The 17,122-nt window shown below is 39.4% G+C and overlaps 1 protein-coding gene across 4 annotated transcripts in view; it reads left to right on the top strand.

The window, feature by feature from the left end:
* Window positions 1-16,150: 16,150 nt before the first annotated feature.
* The window catches only part of LOC105475969 (syntabulin), a 116,721-nt gene continuing 115,749 nt past the window's right edge, over window positions 16,151-17,122 (top strand). For 2 of the 4 annotated variants that reach the window (XM_011731502.2, XM_011731499.2), the window contains exon 1: window positions 16,151-16,581. Coding sequence is in view for 2 of the 4 variants with exons in the window: in XM_011731506.2 (XP_011729808.1) it covers window positions 16,557-16,581 (25 nt within the window). In the remaining 2 variants the exon portion in view is untranslated. The remainder of the gene's footprint in view (window positions 16,582-17,122) is intronic. The other 2 variants (XM_011731506.2, XM_071067905.1) reach the window with 2 other exon arrangements.

Consider the following 17,122-nt stretch of genomic DNA (forward strand, 5'->3'; position numbering starts at 1 on the left):
TCAAAAACATTTTTTAAATTATTCATAACAGTAAATATAATATTAATCTCTTATTATTAGGGCAGCATTTTATATTTACAAGCTGTTTTTGTACATGCTGTCCCATCCAATTATCTCTTTAATTTATTAATTCACTCATTCATATCCAGAAATTTAGTATCTCATATATGCAGGGAATTGTGCTAGGTGACGCAAGCAACTCAAAGGTTAATAAGACATGGTTATTAGTCTCTAAGAGCTTATAGAACTAAAAATTTGAAGACATGTCTGTAGTGCAGCTACAATAATTCATTGTTTAAAGCAACAATAATTTATTGTGTTGCCTAGGTACCAGGCATTGTACCTTACTATGGACATTACTGGTAGTCTCTCATATTTAATAACTTCAAGTAAAATATATTTTTAATGTCATGTTTACTTTCCCCTTAAAATATTTAATAATATATGAAGGAAAATATAATAAAATTTACTGGAGAAAAGAGAAGAAATTTGCCTCCTGAGGGGCAATATAAAATGCAGCACGACAGCCTTCTATCTTCAGTGATTCCATTAACTAGTTCAGGGGATCAGATGATGAAATAAATTGACTTACAGATGCAGCAATATTATATAACTGTAAATTCCATTCCAATATTTGTTTTAATTTGATTATTTCACATCACGGCACCTAAAAAGAACCGTGTACTAGTTAAAGCTTATTCCCCGAAATGCAACGAATTTCAACTTTTCAAATAAAATACCATGCTGCAAGAAATATGAGGAAATAAGTGAATTAATGCAGGAATGAAGAAGCAAATACAGCATGTTCTCACTTATAAGTGGGAGCTAAACCTTGGGTATTCATAGACATAAAAATGGAAAAATAGACACTGGGGACTACTAGATGGGGGAGGAATGGAAGGGAGCAAGGGTTGAAAACCTAACTCTTGGGTACCCTGCTCAGTACCTTGGTGACAATCAATCATACCACAAATCTCAGCATCACGCAATATACTCAGGTAATAAACCTGCACGTGCACCCCCAAATCTAAAATAAAAGTTGAAAAAAAAGTGGCAGAAGAAGAGAAATATGAGGAAAGCTATAAAACTTGACTATGAAGATGATAATATAGCATAAGTATTTCCAAGAAAAGTTTAAGTCTTTCATTTAATAAAATGTGGGTTTTACAAATGCATAAATCTCCCCTGAGTGGGTTTCAAAAAATGTGACAATTTGCAAGTTTTATAGCATTTTAAATGACACTTTCAAAAGTATATGAACATATTTTACAAGATAAATCCTGTAAAGGCCATGGAATTTCAGATTCCCAACTCTGTACATTTTGCTGTATATTTGAGTGGTTCTATTTGCTCTATTGGTAACATTTCATTGATTTTACCCATGTTTGGTCCATTCTTAAAGTATATATTTTCTACTGTGAGTTTAGTCCAATACCTTGAAACAAAATGGTAGTCTATAAACGTCATATGAAGTCATCTGCTGTAACTACATCATTTACTCGGATTTTATTATGTGATGTTTCAGGCACTGTGCTAGTCACAGATAAAGCCACTGAATCATTGTAGGTACCTTCTATAGGGACAGGGCAACTTGGAGCCATCATGCTTTGGAGGGGCACTCTTAAGGCCTGAGAGGAGAGAACACAAAGTTCCATGCACTGTGCTTAGCACTGGAAGATATAAAACTGAGGGTTTCTGCTTCAGAAAAGCTCACAGTAACTGGAAGTGAGTGGCATACAAATGCATAAATATGTGTGGGATAAGTATATTATTTAAAAATATTATTAAGAAGATATAATAGAAATCAGAAAGATTTCCAAGAAGCAACACTGGAACTGATGGTGAAGGCAGAAAAGGCCATTCACAGCAGAGAAAACTGCATATGAAAAGTGTAGAGGAAGTTACCCACTCTCTCTTTGGAAGTTCCTGTTTCAGATCATCAACGGGGACCTCAGAAACTGAAACATGACTGAAAAATATGTCAGATAATATGATTTTAAAAGAATAATGAAACTTGGAGAGCGATTTCATCCACGCATTGATTCACTCAAGCAAATAACAATGTTTGAATGTCTTTGATTGTCAAGCCTTGTGCTAGACACTGGGTATACCAGGATAAAAACAAAGTCCCCAACAATCTTATTGTCTAGTACAGGCGATAAAGATAGAATTATTACAATATGATGCACTAAGTCCTATGATACAGTTAACATCAGGGTGTCAAGGAGGACTTCCTGAAGAAGATGAAGTCTTGAAGAATTCATATGAGTTCTCTCACCATTTTGTGAGAGAAGATGTGGTGTGGTTGAGGATTTGGAAGTAATTCAATATGGCTGGAGCATATGTTGTGAGGTTAGGAAGAATGGAAATTTGAGCCTGGTGAGACAGACAAGAAAACTAATGAAAAACCATGTTAAAATGTCTGGATTTTATTCAAAATATAAATTTCTCTGACTTCAAATAATTTCAAGTGCTACATCCAAGAATCTGCAGCAGAAAATGCAAGGTGACATAGAATGCCAAATAACCCATATGAATACAGCCTCATGTTTCTCCATGTATGATCAAAGATTCTGGTTTAAAAATAAACTGGTTTAGACCCAATCCTGAAAATATAGGAGACCTCTTATTGAAAGGGCAGATATAGCTCCAAATGTTTACATCAAATTTATTTTGTCCGTTGCAGGCGTTGTTGTTAATGAATCATCTCAAGAAAGTCTACAAAGATCACATTAAGGGATCTAGACAAATCTAACTCTATACCATATTAATTTAAAATAATAAATGTAAAACCTACAAATATTTTAAAATCATGGATGAGTAAAATAAAGGATTACCACACTAAACAAGAACAGTATTTTGTTCTCACTACAAAATAGTTAGGGGTGACTATCCCTTAATAACCATGCCCTCTATTTGATTATATGATTCCTGGTTAAGGGAATAGTCATAGTGAAGACTGTAAGGAAAAACATTTAAATATTCTGTCCTTTTTTTCTAGCCACATTTCCACATATTTAATTTTTTTCATATTCTTAGGACGCTGGACAAAAAAATCTACAACTGAGTGGTTCAAGACACCACACATTTACCATCTGCAGTCTCAACTAGGCTAGGCTCCATGCCCTGACCAGAATGTCTTAGCTCCCTTTCTTACTTCCCTCAGCAGCTTTGCCAAACTTTCACTTCTTTACCCCAATTTTTTTTATTCATCTGCATCAAATTGCCCTGCTCTTATTCACTGGATGTAGGAATTGAGTATGAGAGGTTACATTTGCAGTCACCTAAAGGTTGCGAGAACAGCAAACAGCCAGGGAAAACCACATTTAAGGGGTTACTGGATTGTGGTTTGCCCTTAGAAAAGACTGAAAAAGGAGAGGATAGAAAATTAGAAGGTAACCAGAAGTTTTATTATTATGGAACCAAAGGAAAATGAACATTTTAAGAAGGAAGTAGAAAACAGAACCAAAGGCTGCAATGAGATCAAGTGAGTTAAGGTCCAAAAGTGTTCACTGAATGTGGCAATGTTGTGATCATGGAAAGTAGTGAATTTATTTTAAATAATTTCAATTGAGTGGTGAGAATAGAAACCAGTGTTTAGTTGGCTAAGCAACAAATAAGAGTAACAAACGAGGAAAGGCAACGTGATACTACTCTTTCAAGAAGGTTGTCGTGAAACAAGGTGATGTAATGACTGATGAGAGGAATGGAGAACTAAAGGAAGGTTATGGATATGGCAATGGTGGTGATTGTGATAAAGCTGGCAAAGGAGATAGCAGAGTTGATGTTGGAGGTAATGGTGGAGGTGGTATAGGTGGAGATGGTAGCAGCAGGGTGGCCTTGGAGGTGATAAAAGTAGTGGTAATGAGCATGGTGGAGGTGGTGGAGGTACAGTGGTCATGGGGAGGTGATGGTTTAAGTGATGATGAAGGTGGTCAAAGCAATGACAGTTAAGGCAAAGGTAATGGAAACAGTCAAGGCAGAGGTGATAGTGGTAGTGGTAGTGATGGTAGTAATGATAGTATAAATGAAAACAGTAGTTTAAAATATAGGAAACTCTTGAGTATGTTTATCCGCTAAGGTAAAAGAGCCAGTAAGAGAGACAGAATAAAGAGAAAAAGAATAATTGAGTAGGCCCCAGAGGAAAATAGACAAAGAAGTTATAACACAGATAGAAGAACTAAACTGCAAAACTATCTTCCATAGTTAAAATTCCCATACCAAATTACTTGCAGCTCTCCAAATGTATCATGGGGTCCCACGCCTGCCTCTCTGCCTTTGTACATGGTGCTATATCCTCTGCCTACAACACCTTTCTCCCTGTCATGTCACCATATAACTCTTACTCTTTCTTCAAAATAGAACTCAGAATCCACCTCTTCCAGGAAGTCCTTCTAATTCTCTCTCCCAGTTTAATTAGGATGCCTGTTCTCTGGGCTTTCAGAATACATTGCACATGGTCTATCACAGGACTTTTCATACTATATTGTAATTGTTTCCATCTCCACTGGAATCTAAGATTCATGAAAGCGAATATTGTGCCATGTTTCATTATGTTTTCATTTATTCACTTAACAAAACTGATGCATCACTCTTCCTAATGATAAAAACCTATTGAGCATTTATCATATGCCAAGCAATGGAGGGAAAATTTCAACCCATGGCCTGTTTTTATAAATAAAGTTTTGCTGGAACACAGTCACACCTATTCATTTTCATATTGTCTATGGCTACTTTCACCCTACAATGATGAGGTGAGTATTTGTTACAGAAACTGTGTGTTCAGATCCTAAAATGTTTACCATCTGACCCTTTACAGAAAAAGTTTGATAATTCACGGTTTAACCAATAAAGGTATAATAATGACTCAAAAAAACCCACCAGCAATTATAACATAATGTGATATGTATTTTGGTAGTGGAAAATAAAGTGCTATGGTAGCACATAGGAAAAGAACTTAATCTACACTTTGAAATATCAGATGTGTTTCTAGCATCTAGCACTGTCTAGCATATTACTAGATGCTCTATAAGTGCATTTTTTAGATGGAAAAGTGCACTTAGGACATTATCAGGGGAGCCCCCACCCCTGATATTTAACATGGGTTCTTTTCTATTTCCCTAAACATCAGCTGGTCTGAGAAATAAAGGGAAAGAGTACAAAAGAGAGAAATTTTCAAGCTGGGTGTTCAGGGGAGACATCATACGTCGGCAGGTTCCATGATGCTCCCTGAGCCATAAAACCAGTAAGTTTTTATTAGCGATTTTCAAAAGGGGAGGGAGTGTACGAATAGGGTGTGGGTCACAGAGATCACATGCTTCACAGGGTAATAAAATATCACAAAGCAAATGGAGGCAGGGTGAGATCACAGGACCACAGGACGGGGTGAAATTAAAATTACTAATGAAGTTTTGGGCACGCATTGTCATTGATGACATCTTATCAGGAGACAGGGTTTGAGAGCAGACAACCTGTCTGACCAAAATTTATTAGGTGGGAATTTCCTCATCCTAATAATCTGGGGAGCACTGCAGGAGACAGGGGCTTATTTCATCCCTTCGGCTTCTACCGTAAAAGACAGTTGCCCCCAAAGGGGCCATTTCAGAGGCCTACCCTCAGGGGCCATTCTCTTTCTCAGGGATGTTCCTTGCTGAGAAAAAGAATCAGTGATATTTCTCCTATTTGCTTTTGAAAGAAGAGAAATATGACTGTTCCGCCTGGCTCACTGGCAGTCAGAGTTTCAGGTTATCTCCCTTATTCCCTGAACATTGCTGTTATCCTGTTCTTTCTTCAAGGTGCCCAGATTTCATATTGTTCAAACACACATGCTCTACAAACAATTCGTGCAGTTAACACAATCATCACAGGGTCCTGAGGCAACATACATCCTCCTCAGTTTATGAAGATGACAGGATTAAGAGATTCAAGTAAAGACAGGCATAGGAAATCACAAGGGTATTGATTGGGGAAGTGATAAGCGTCCATGAAATCTTCACAATTTATGTTCAGAGATTGCAGTAAAGACAGGCATAAGAAATTATAAAAGTATTAATTTGGGGAACTAATAAATGTCCATGAAATTTTCACAATTATGTTCTTCTGCCATGGCTTCAGCTGGTCCCTTCATTCAGGGTCCCTGAGTTCCCACAACAGGACATGAAATACTTGACTAAGATGCTAAGGGAGATGACTGAGACACCATTCCAAAAAACTGTTGGTATTTCTACCACAAAGGAACTAAACTAGGATCTTATTTAGTTATAGCATACAGTTCATTGTAAAGCTAAGTCATCCAGATATTTTAGGCTTGTGTGCTGTTCCAAATAAATAAGACTCCATCTTGGGTCTCCCAGTGGGAACTCTGGTTCTGGTGCCTGGATCAGAGAGGGCAACTGTAACACTTGTTGACAGCAGGAAGACCTACAAAGTCTTCATATTGTTCTTTAAAATCCTTTGAGAAGCTTTTATTGTGAATTTTTACATTAAAGTCTATCTTAAAAATTTGACCTTGAAACCCCCTTGGTTTCTCTTTATTTTACACATACATCTACCCACCCACCTCCACACACACATTTTATGGCCTATATCATCTAACATATAACATGTACATCCGTATATATACACATCCCATATATCCTTCACACGTATAATATACAGTTGATCTTTCAACAACTAGGAAGTTAGGGGTGCCAACTCCCATGCAGTCAAAAATGTATGCATAAGCTTTGGCTCCCCTAGACTTAACTACTAATAGTCTACCGTTGGTTAGGAGCCTTATAAATAACATAAACAGTTGATTAACACATATTTTGTATGTAGTATGTATTATATACTGTATTTTTACAATGAAGTAAGCTAGAGAAAAGAAAATGTTATTAGTAAAATCATAAAGAAGAGAAAACACATTTCCTATTCATTATGTGGAATATATATCATTACAAAGGTCTTCATCTTCATCATCTTCACACTTAGTTGGCTAAGAAGGAGGAGGAGGAGGGATTGGTCTTGTTGTCTCAGGGGTGGCAGAGGCAGAAGAAAAACACGTATAAGTGGACCTGTACAGTTCAAACCTATGTCATTTGAGGGTCAACTGTAATCTCATATTTTTAAGAATATATATATGTATATATATGAATGTAAATAACTCAAATCTAATGCATGCAAACTTCTAGATTTATTCATCAGAGATGGCAGATAGGGTTTCATAGAAGGGTCAATGCCAATTCATTTCAGGGATTGCCTGTCGTGCTGTGTTGAGAAAGCTTGTGAGGCCGCCTTTGATTGCGTAAGAACTAGAACTATTATTCACTATTGATGTTTGCCTTGGATAACAGAGGTGAAATGGTGGACGTGAGTCAACATATTTGCCATCTCATTCCTTAAAGATATCACACATTGACAGATTTCTTAAATGTAATGTACTCTTGCCCCAAGCTTACCCCAAGACAGTGATTAGCTCTCTTAAGAACTGAGGCAGGTGAAAAAGTTTGTGATGGTTACCACCTTGATGAAGAGGATAAGAGTAATAATAACTTAGATTTGCAAAGCACTTCATTAATTTCAAAGTATCCTCGTGGGTTTTATCTCATTGAATCTCTGCAACTTTCTCTATTTTGCAGATTACAAAGCTGAAGTCAGTAGGGCTTAATGAAGTCAGTGGGGCTTAGTAACTCATCTGTGATTATGTGGAATTCTTGACAGAGATAAAACACAGAGGTTCTGACTCCTAAATGTGACTCCTGTCCTTCAGGGACAGAAGACAGTCTCCCAGGAATTGGAGGTAGCTCACTGCTCTGAGGTAAGAGTGATTAAGTTTCATCACATATTTTTTAACACATTCGTGTAGTTAATATTCATTAACTGTCTACTACATTCATTAAGTGCCTACTGTATGCAAGGAATAATCACAGAAATTACGAGATTGTTTCAAAGTTTTTACAAGATATTTTGGAGAAAAATGTTATAATACAGCAAGAACTTATTAAAACATTAGAAATATTGAAACAAACAGTCAATAACAAATATAACCATTACTTTCCATGGGCCAGGCAATGACAGAGATATAAATAAGAAAAAAACAAAATGCCTAATGCTAAGGAGCTCAAAGAAATTTTTTTCTTAATTTTCTGAATTGATTCCCTTATTTCTCAGTCTTTTCAATAATTTGGTGTCCATACAATCACCTGGGAAGTGTGTTGAAATTGAGGATTTGATTTGATGGAGGGTAGGCTCCAAAATTTATCTAATGCACATGGTATTGATCTATGACCCTCACTGTAAAATACATTATGAACCCATTTAAAGAGCCACACTGATTGGATAAAATGTAGGAACTGGTTTACTGGTCCCTGATTTGCTGGTCTCCAGTCTAGTCCTCAATATTCAGTACCAGTGTGTAAACTGAAAGTATTAGTCTCATAAAACTCAATCATTTGTGATGATGTTCTACAGTGGTAACTTTTACAATTATAAAAATTAAATCACGAAGCACATTTTGGAACCAGGTAGCTAGGAGAGCCACCAAGTTTAACATGATTATACCAAGTTAAAGAAAAACCACAGGCCGGGTGTGGTGGCTCACTACTGTAATCCCAACACTTTGTGAGGCCAAGGCGGGTGGATCACGAGGTCAGGAGATCGAGACCATCCTGGTGAACACGGTGAAACCCCATCTTTACTAAAAATACAAAAGAATTAGCCGGACCTGGTGGCGGGCTCCTGTAGTCCCAGCTACTCGGGAGACCGGGGCAGGAGAATGTCGTCAACCCGAGAGGCGGAGCTTGCAGTGAGCCAAGATCATGCCACTGCACTCCAGTCTGGGTGACAGAGCGAGACTCCACCTCAAAATAATAATAATAATAATAATAATAATAATAATAACAATAATAATAATAATTTTAGTAAACATCCTTGAAATATATCTAAGTTAGTTCAAGCTGCTACATCTTTTCCAGCCTGGGCCACAGCACGAGACTCTAACCCCCACAAAAAAAAAAAAAAAAAAAAGAAAAGCCACAGCTGGCTTTCCTTTTAGGGTTGCCATTCATCTCTCTGTATCTTTACATATAATATTTATATCTTCTATATCTATCTTTATGTATATGTGTATAATCACACTGTGAAAAAAAATACATTGTTCCTTTAACATTGTTCAATACCTTTACCATAACCTTTATAACTATAGATGACCTACCATATAATGCCCTGATGACAGCCCTACACACATATATGCATCATCAAAACACTGGGGGTGGAGGACTGACCTAAGCCTTTCATATCCATAACTTTAAAACTCACTAATTTGCTACTGAGTTTTCCCTTAACAATTGCCTTAATAGCCTTGATTTATGGTACATTATTATCTTGATTTGCTGTGCATAAACTTGTTAAAGACATTCATTTCAATTTGATATGAACTTACTCGTTTGCATGAAGACACGACACTGTCTAAGTGTATCTACATTGTGACAGAAGCTGTATAGTATGGCCTCTTTATTATGAAGCTGTTAAAATAATGTAGCAGAATATCCACTAATAGATATAATTACATGTAATGTTTGATGGGAAAATCAAGCTGCAAAACAGGGAATAACATTTAAAAATATATGTACGTCATTAGAATATATACATATGTCATATATATAAAATTTATATTCATAGAATAATATAGAAAAAAATATAATTATGATTACTGCAGAGAATGTGATAAGTAATTTTTATTTTCTATTTTTATCTTACATTTTCTATGCTTTCTATAATGTATAATCTTGTGACAAAAAATATTATTTAACATAGTATATTCATTAACTTTCTATTTTACTTAAAAGTTATATGAAAAAGACTGGGCACGGTGGCTCACGCCTGTAACCCCAGCCCTTTGGGAGGTGAAAGTGGGCAGATCACTCGAGGTTAGGAGTGCAAGACTAGCCTGGCCACCATGGTAAAACCCCGTCTCTACTAAAAACACAAAAATTAGCCAGGCATAGTGGCGGGCACCTGTAATCCCAGCTACTCGGGAGGCTGAGGCAGGAGAATTGCTTGAGCCCAGGAGGAAGAGGTTGCAGTGAGCTGAGACTGGCCACCGCCCTCCAGCCTGGGTGACAGAGTAAGACTTTGCTCCCCGACCCCAGAAAAAAAGTTATATGGAAAAGATACATATTATTAGTATTTATCTTTGAGTCAGAGATTACAAAGGATTTTTTCTTCTTTATGCTTTTCTGCATTTTAAAACTTTCCACAATGTACTTGTTTTTCCTTACTTTAGAAAATCAAATAGAACTATAAGGCAAACCCAGTGCCAATTGATAAAAATTATTCTCTAAAGGTAGAACATAAAGTCGTCTTGAAACCTAGGTGTTCCGGGGCATTACAGGGCCTTTTTGATCATAGACTATACCTTGAGGAAGACAATACCGAAAGTCTATAATCTTTGGCTTCATTATTTCTTCTCTAAATTCAAAGATTTTTTTTAACCTGAGAAGAACTTACAGTAATTGCTACCACAGCACTAAATAAAGATTATGGGAGTTATATTTTCCAACACACCATAAAAAAATTGCATGATAAGCAAAAATAGACACTCTAGATAATTTTGATGAGAAAATCTAAATTGAGTGATAGTTTGCACACATATCTTAAACACAGACATATGAAGAAGCCGTTACCAAGTTCAGCTCAGAAGTTGGGGATATTTGGACACATAACACACTAATAAAAGCATGCTCCTCCAGAGAAGCCACGAGTCCCGTCTCATCAGCGATCACTGAAATGGATTTGAGGCACATTTGTTGGCCTTAACACAAGGAATAGAATTGTGGCCATAAACACCTTCATTTTATGATGGCAGACATATGATTAAAGCCTCAAAACAGGAAAAGATTCACTCTCCTCTGACAAGATCCGTTGCTATGGTGATGGTCTGCTCGGCCATGGCTGAGCGGCTTCAGGTGGCTTCAGTTTTGGAAAACAAACTAGGCCATGTTTGAACCACCTTGCTTACACAGCAACCGGACAAAAGAAAATCGCTTACATTAATTTAAGTGAATTATTCACCTAAAAATTCCATTGCTGTAAAATTTTCTATGTGATGAAGACTGAAATGTTTACCTCCAGCATGGAAATTTCTGAGCTCCAGGCTTCCACTTAACAACTCCATCTCCCATTTTAACTTCTTTAAAACAATGTTAGTGCCTGAAATGACCTTGTTTTCTCCCACTCCTTTTATCTAACTCTCTCTGTTAGAATATCATTTATTTGAGGGCAAAGATGCTATTTTGTTCATCACTATAGTCCTAAAACTGTGCCTGACATATAATAGTCACTCAATAAATTTTAATTGACTGACACTGCCTGTTCTCATGATACTACTTTTTTTATTTTATTTTGAGACAGGGTCCAGCTCTGTCACCCATGCTGGAGTGCAATGACACAATCGTAGGTCACTGCAGCCTCACCTTCCTGGGCTCCACTGATCCTCCTGCTTTGGCTTCTGGAGTAGCTGAGACGAAAGGCATGTGCCAAATGCCAGGCTTTTTTTTTTTTTCTTGAGATGGAGTTTTACTCTTGTTGACCAGGCTGGAATGCAGTGGCACGATCTTGGCTCGCTGCAACCTCCACCTCCCAGGTTCAACCGATTCTCCTGCCTCAGCCTCCCAAGTAGCTGGGAGGGACTACAAGCATGTGCCACCATGCCCAGCTAATTTTTTGTATTTTTGGTAGAGACGGGGTTTCTCCACGTTGGTCAGGCTGGTCTCGAACTCCCAACCTCAGGTGATCCAACCATCTCAACCTCCCGAAGGGCTGGAATTACAGACATGAGCCAACATCCCCAGCCCCACTTTCTTATTTTAGAATTTTCAACAATATTCTTAAGAATGTAAGGTGATCGTAGATAATCCACTTTCTGTGGGCATTTGTTTCCTCATTTATAAAACAGGGGAAATTAACTAATCTATACATTTCTTATCTATGCTAAAATTTCATGACTCTATGTGTTCAAAGCTTACTTGAATTATAAAATATTCCTTTTCCACTTCATTCACTGTGTTTCTAATGAGCTCTTTTCTTATTTTCATGTACAATAATGTATGCATAGTTACAGCTCACAAAGCACTTTTGTTTCCATTATTTCCTTTGACACTTACTTCAAACTCCCGACCCATGATGGTACTTACTATTTCTGTTTTCTGGATAAGGGTTATAAGCTCAGAGAGGGCATATGACTTGCTTCAATTCACCGTGCATCACATTTCACTAAATGTGTCTGTTACAAATAAAAGTTGTTCATGTCAGTCGCAGTGGCTCACACGTGTAATCCCAGCACTTTGACAGGCTGAGGCAAGTGTATATCAAGGTCAGGAGATCGAGACCATCCTGGTCAACATGGTGAAACCTTGTCTCTATCAAGAATACAAAAATTAGCTGGGTGTGGTGGCGTGAGCCTGTAATCCCAGTCACCCAGAGGTTGAGACAGGAGAATTGCTGGAACCCAGAGGTGGAGGTTGCAGTGAGCCGAGCTTGCGCCACTGCACTCCAGCCTGGCCAAAGTGCAGGACTCTGTCTCAGAGAAAAAAGAAAAAGAAAAGAAAAAGAAAAAGTTGTTGGCTAATATTTTAATATTTGTGCATTCATGATGTAGATCCAGGAATTTTAATAAATAATATTTTCCAAAATATGTTTTCAATAAATATTAGTCATCATATGTGTGATTTAAGGGGATCTAACACTACTGCATGTTTAATACACAAAAGACCTACTGTATTCCTAGCACATGACCAAATCTACTCCCCCCACATCCTGCAGTAGCATCTAATATTTCTCCCATTCGACTTACTCCTTTGAGTGAAAGCATTGCCTCCAGAAAGCCTCTATAGTGGATAGGAATACAAAATAATCATAAGTATTTAGCTTCAAATCCCCATTGGACAATTTAATAGCTTTATAATTGTCAACAAGTCATGGGTCTCCTTTTTTGCATCAGCAAAGTGTATAGGAATAACTACTTCTTAAGAAAAATGTAATAATTAAATTAGACAACGTAAATTAGTGCTTAGCTTACAGTATATACTCAGCAAATGTGAATTCCTCCCCATTCTGTTACCTTGGAGGAATAACATATCAATCACACTTCAGCGAACAAGTCTTAAGGAAAAACAGAGAGAGAACAGAAAGATAAGATAGGTTTGGAATATGGTACTGGATATAGATTACTGAATAAGTAAATTATATATAGATATTAAATATTAATTCTATTAATTATTAATAGAATATTATTAATATTATTGATTATATTAATTATATATGAATAATATTAATAGTGATTAATATTCATATTTTTGATAGAAGCAATGAAAACTGAATTTTAAGTATTCTTAGAACAAGAAAATTACACTCTAGCTCTAGATAAGAAAGGCTAGCATTTCTTTGCAATCACTTTAACTGAATTTGTTTTCCTTCAACTTTGGATTTCTTATATGAGCATGTGGCTTCTGGGCATCATTTGACCCCTCCAACTTGTGAGCTGCTTATTTAGCACCCTTCTCAGGTCTTAGGAAGTTAAAAGAGGGATTTTCTTTAGTCTAATTCCAATCTAAAATCTAGGGGAAAACAAATAGGTATGGGGAAGGTTTGTAGTTGTTGTGCTGTGTTGTATTAATAGCCATGAGGAATAAGTCCCAGTTTGGAAACATATGAGTTTTGGGAAGAAGTTGCGAGTTAAAAAGGAGAAAGAGATGAAACCCAAAACTAAGGAAGCATGACTGATATAACATCTAAAAACCTGATTACATCATCTTTTAAAGTCCTGCAATCTCCACTCCACTCTTCAATCTCCAATTGCATAAACCCTCCGATTTAAACCTTCTTCCTAAATGATTTCTACAATTACATTGTATTCTTGGAATTTCAGCAAAATTTGAGTTCAATTATTTGTGCTTTCATATTCACCGAGAGGTATTTACTATATTCTCAGTTTCAGAAGGTTCTCTTATAGAAGATACATCGTGGAGGTCATATGCAGACAAAGAGCAAGGAAGAAAGCACCTACATATCAGCCTCCTCCTTTTATTCCACAGTACAGTCAGGACTGTGGCCAGTCTGATGAAAACCAAAAACAAGATTTTTTCCTTTCCTCTTCTTACCTTCTAGTCCACTTGACCCTTCCCACTTAGGAGCTCCATGTCCGCCCTTTCCTCTTCCCTACTTTACCACCCTCACCCCCACCCCACCCCCACCTCTCTCACATACACCCTCTCGGTGCCCTTAAGTCTTCACAATAAAAACAGAATGACATTTCCTTCCAGATAGGTAGCAATCCCCATTCTAAAGGAAATTGTTTATTTGCAAGGGCATGAGACTGGTTATCTTTAACCTAATAGTCTTACATTTTCATAGCACTTTGTGTACACTTTTTTTTTTAGCTTCACGAATGATCTTATAAATAACTAGTTGGAATTCCATAAGAACAATCCAGGAATACCTGATGCAGAGGACCTGGAAGCCTGGATTATGGATAGAAGGAAGACAGAAAGCCGAATTCCTAGAACATAGTTCCAAGAGAACATAAGCTAATCTGGTGAAGGAAATATTGGGCAGAGAGAAGTTTTGACCAAAAGCCAAAGGAGGGCGCTTACATCCCTTTAAGGCCAAAGGAAGATTAAACTCAATGGTTGAACTTTGAATAGAGGTAGAAGTGGAGGGGTGGGGAGAGAGGGAAGGAACATACTAAGACCTCCTATGTCACAGTTTGGCAAAGAGGGAAGGGGAGGGGAGGGGAGGAGTAGGGAGGGGAGGAAAGGAGAAAGAAAGGAGAACAGAAAAAGAAATTGTTGGGATGTGTGGCATTGTGTTATGAATATGTATTTTCAATGCGGGAAGGATTTCCAGGGCTTAGAAAACACTAGAGAGAAGAAATCTTCACGTCTAAGCCTTACAGTGAGAAGTAGAAGAGATGACCAGAAAACGAAAATGAACTGGAACAAAAAATAAAATGCTTAATGCATTTGACATGTGCCAAGTTAAGTAGGCACATGAGACTGTCGTTTCCATTGCATAAACTTGCGCTGCCAAGTTTCCTCACACATGAATGTAAGTAGGTTGGACTTTAAGCTAACTGTGTGCTAACGGCTAGTGAATACAGTAAGGAAGGGAGGCAGGGAAAGGAGAAGGGGTAGGATGAGGACAGGGATGCTACTCTCCAGAAGCATCCTTTCCTTCTGTACAGAAAGTTCCCTTCAGGGGTAAAAATTAAGAGTAATCTCAGAGTAAGCAAACAACATCGCGAGAATCTCACCTAGAAGAGTCTTCAGCCAAACTGTGGTAGCGACTCTTTCACCCTTAGCTATGATAGGACGATGCAACTGGTTTCATCATGAAGAGCCTTAGGAAAGCTAGGAGTTCTTGATGAGGCTACCTAGCTGCGACTCTGGCAATTCTGAGGGAAGAAAGCCCCTTTGCAACAGTCTCTTCAGAACTCTTCAGAAAAGCAGGCAGTGGCGTTGATGATTAAGTTTGCATTTGGACTAAGAAATTAGCACACAGTACCCTTTCCAGTCTTGGATTCCCGTCAGCCCTACCTAAAGTCACAACAAATTATATCTCTATTGCACTTGCTATTAAAGAAGTCTAGAGTATTTTTGTTAAACCCAATTGCTGTTATCTCCTGAGAACTAGAAAATGAACAGCCACGTTTATCCCCAGATCAAAGATCAGGAAACTCAGACAGAGACACACTGTTCAGATGAGGCGCCCAAGGTCACTGGTGAAGTTAGAAAGAGCTTGAAGCTGCAGGTAAGTCTTCGCCCCCCAGTTTTGAGCCGTGCCTCCTTAGCTGTCGCCAGACAGGCAGGCTATGGTAGCGAGAGAAATTTTCCCAGGGAGACTGTCCTAAAGGGCACCTTAGGTTCACGCTGCAGTCAGTGTTCAGGGCTCTTCCTCTCCAGTTTGAGGACAAGGGTACTCCTTAGCAGGGGGGGTGAGTAAAGACCTCGAGGGAGACTGGGGTCCCAGGCCCGCAGCCGCCCCCGGGGATCCTCTCCGGATTGTGCAACGCAAGCCCTCCCAGCCTCCACTGGGGCTCCCTCATCTGTCAGGAGCCCAGAGCCTCTGCAGCGCGCCACCCCCGCTGAGAGCCGCTTCAAGAAACAGATCCTGCAGCATAATCTGCCAGGGCCCTGGCAACAGGAGCCGGTCCTTCAGGCAGCAAGCCCCGGGAGGAGAATCCTGGCGCCCCCGGCGCGCGGCCCTCACCGTGCTCACGCCGCTGCGCCCCAGCCAGCGGTGCTGGCCCTTTGGTCCCCCGCCCTTCTCTCTATTTCCTCCTCAGCCCCAGCAGCCGCCGGGCTGGCTGCAGAGGCCAAGCGGCCGCCGGCACCAGAGCGCAAGGGATTCCGCGGCACCACGTGTCCGAGCCGGGCTAAGGCGGGCGGAGCGGGCCGGGCCCAGCTCCCCAGGCCTGAGCGCAAACCAGCAGCGACGCGGGGTCCCGTCCGCACCGGCACCCGGCCCAGCCGGGGCCCGGTCTCCCGGGTGCACGTAGGTGCCTCCTCTTGGACAGCGCGATGGGGCCCTTCTGGGCGAGAAAGGGTAAGACTGGGGCGCCTATGCGGGCTCTGCTGTCAGTGCCCGCGGACATGGGAGGGTGACTGATGGGCTTGGGTCCAATGAGGGCAGTGATGGGGCGCTCCGGACCCCAGGACCACCCTTTCCAGCGCGGGAGGTATCCAGGGTGCTCGGCGATGCACAGAAGAAGGTCATGGAAAATGGGGAATCAAGGGCACTCTCAGCACATAGAGGCCAAGGGAAGGGCATTCCTGTTTGATTGGTTGTTGAGATGGTCAGGCTGGACTCCTGGTTGCAACAAGCAAGATTGGCCAGGCCAATATATAGGCCGTCGGTTTTGAATCTCCCTTTACTGGTTGTTCTCTGGAGTGGTTTTGGAAATGGTGGCTTTTGATAAGGAAAGTGCATTAAGAATAGGTGTTCTCCAGGAAGACTTCACTGAGCTCTCCAAAGAGGGACACAGTCCCAAGTCCCCAGAGGACACTTTTCAAGTTTCTGCTTCCTGGAGAAACTTTCGTAAAGACTATTCCAGGTGAGAAAGGATGATCAATTTTCCATTAATGTG

Source organism: Macaca nemestrina, chromosome 8 (genome assembly GCF_043159975.1).
Source record: "Macaca nemestrina isolate mMacNem1 chromosome 8, mMacNem.hap1, whole genome shotgun sequence".
Classification (NCBI taxonomy): Eukaryota; Metazoa; Chordata; class Mammalia; order Primates; family Cercopithecidae; genus Macaca; species Macaca nemestrina.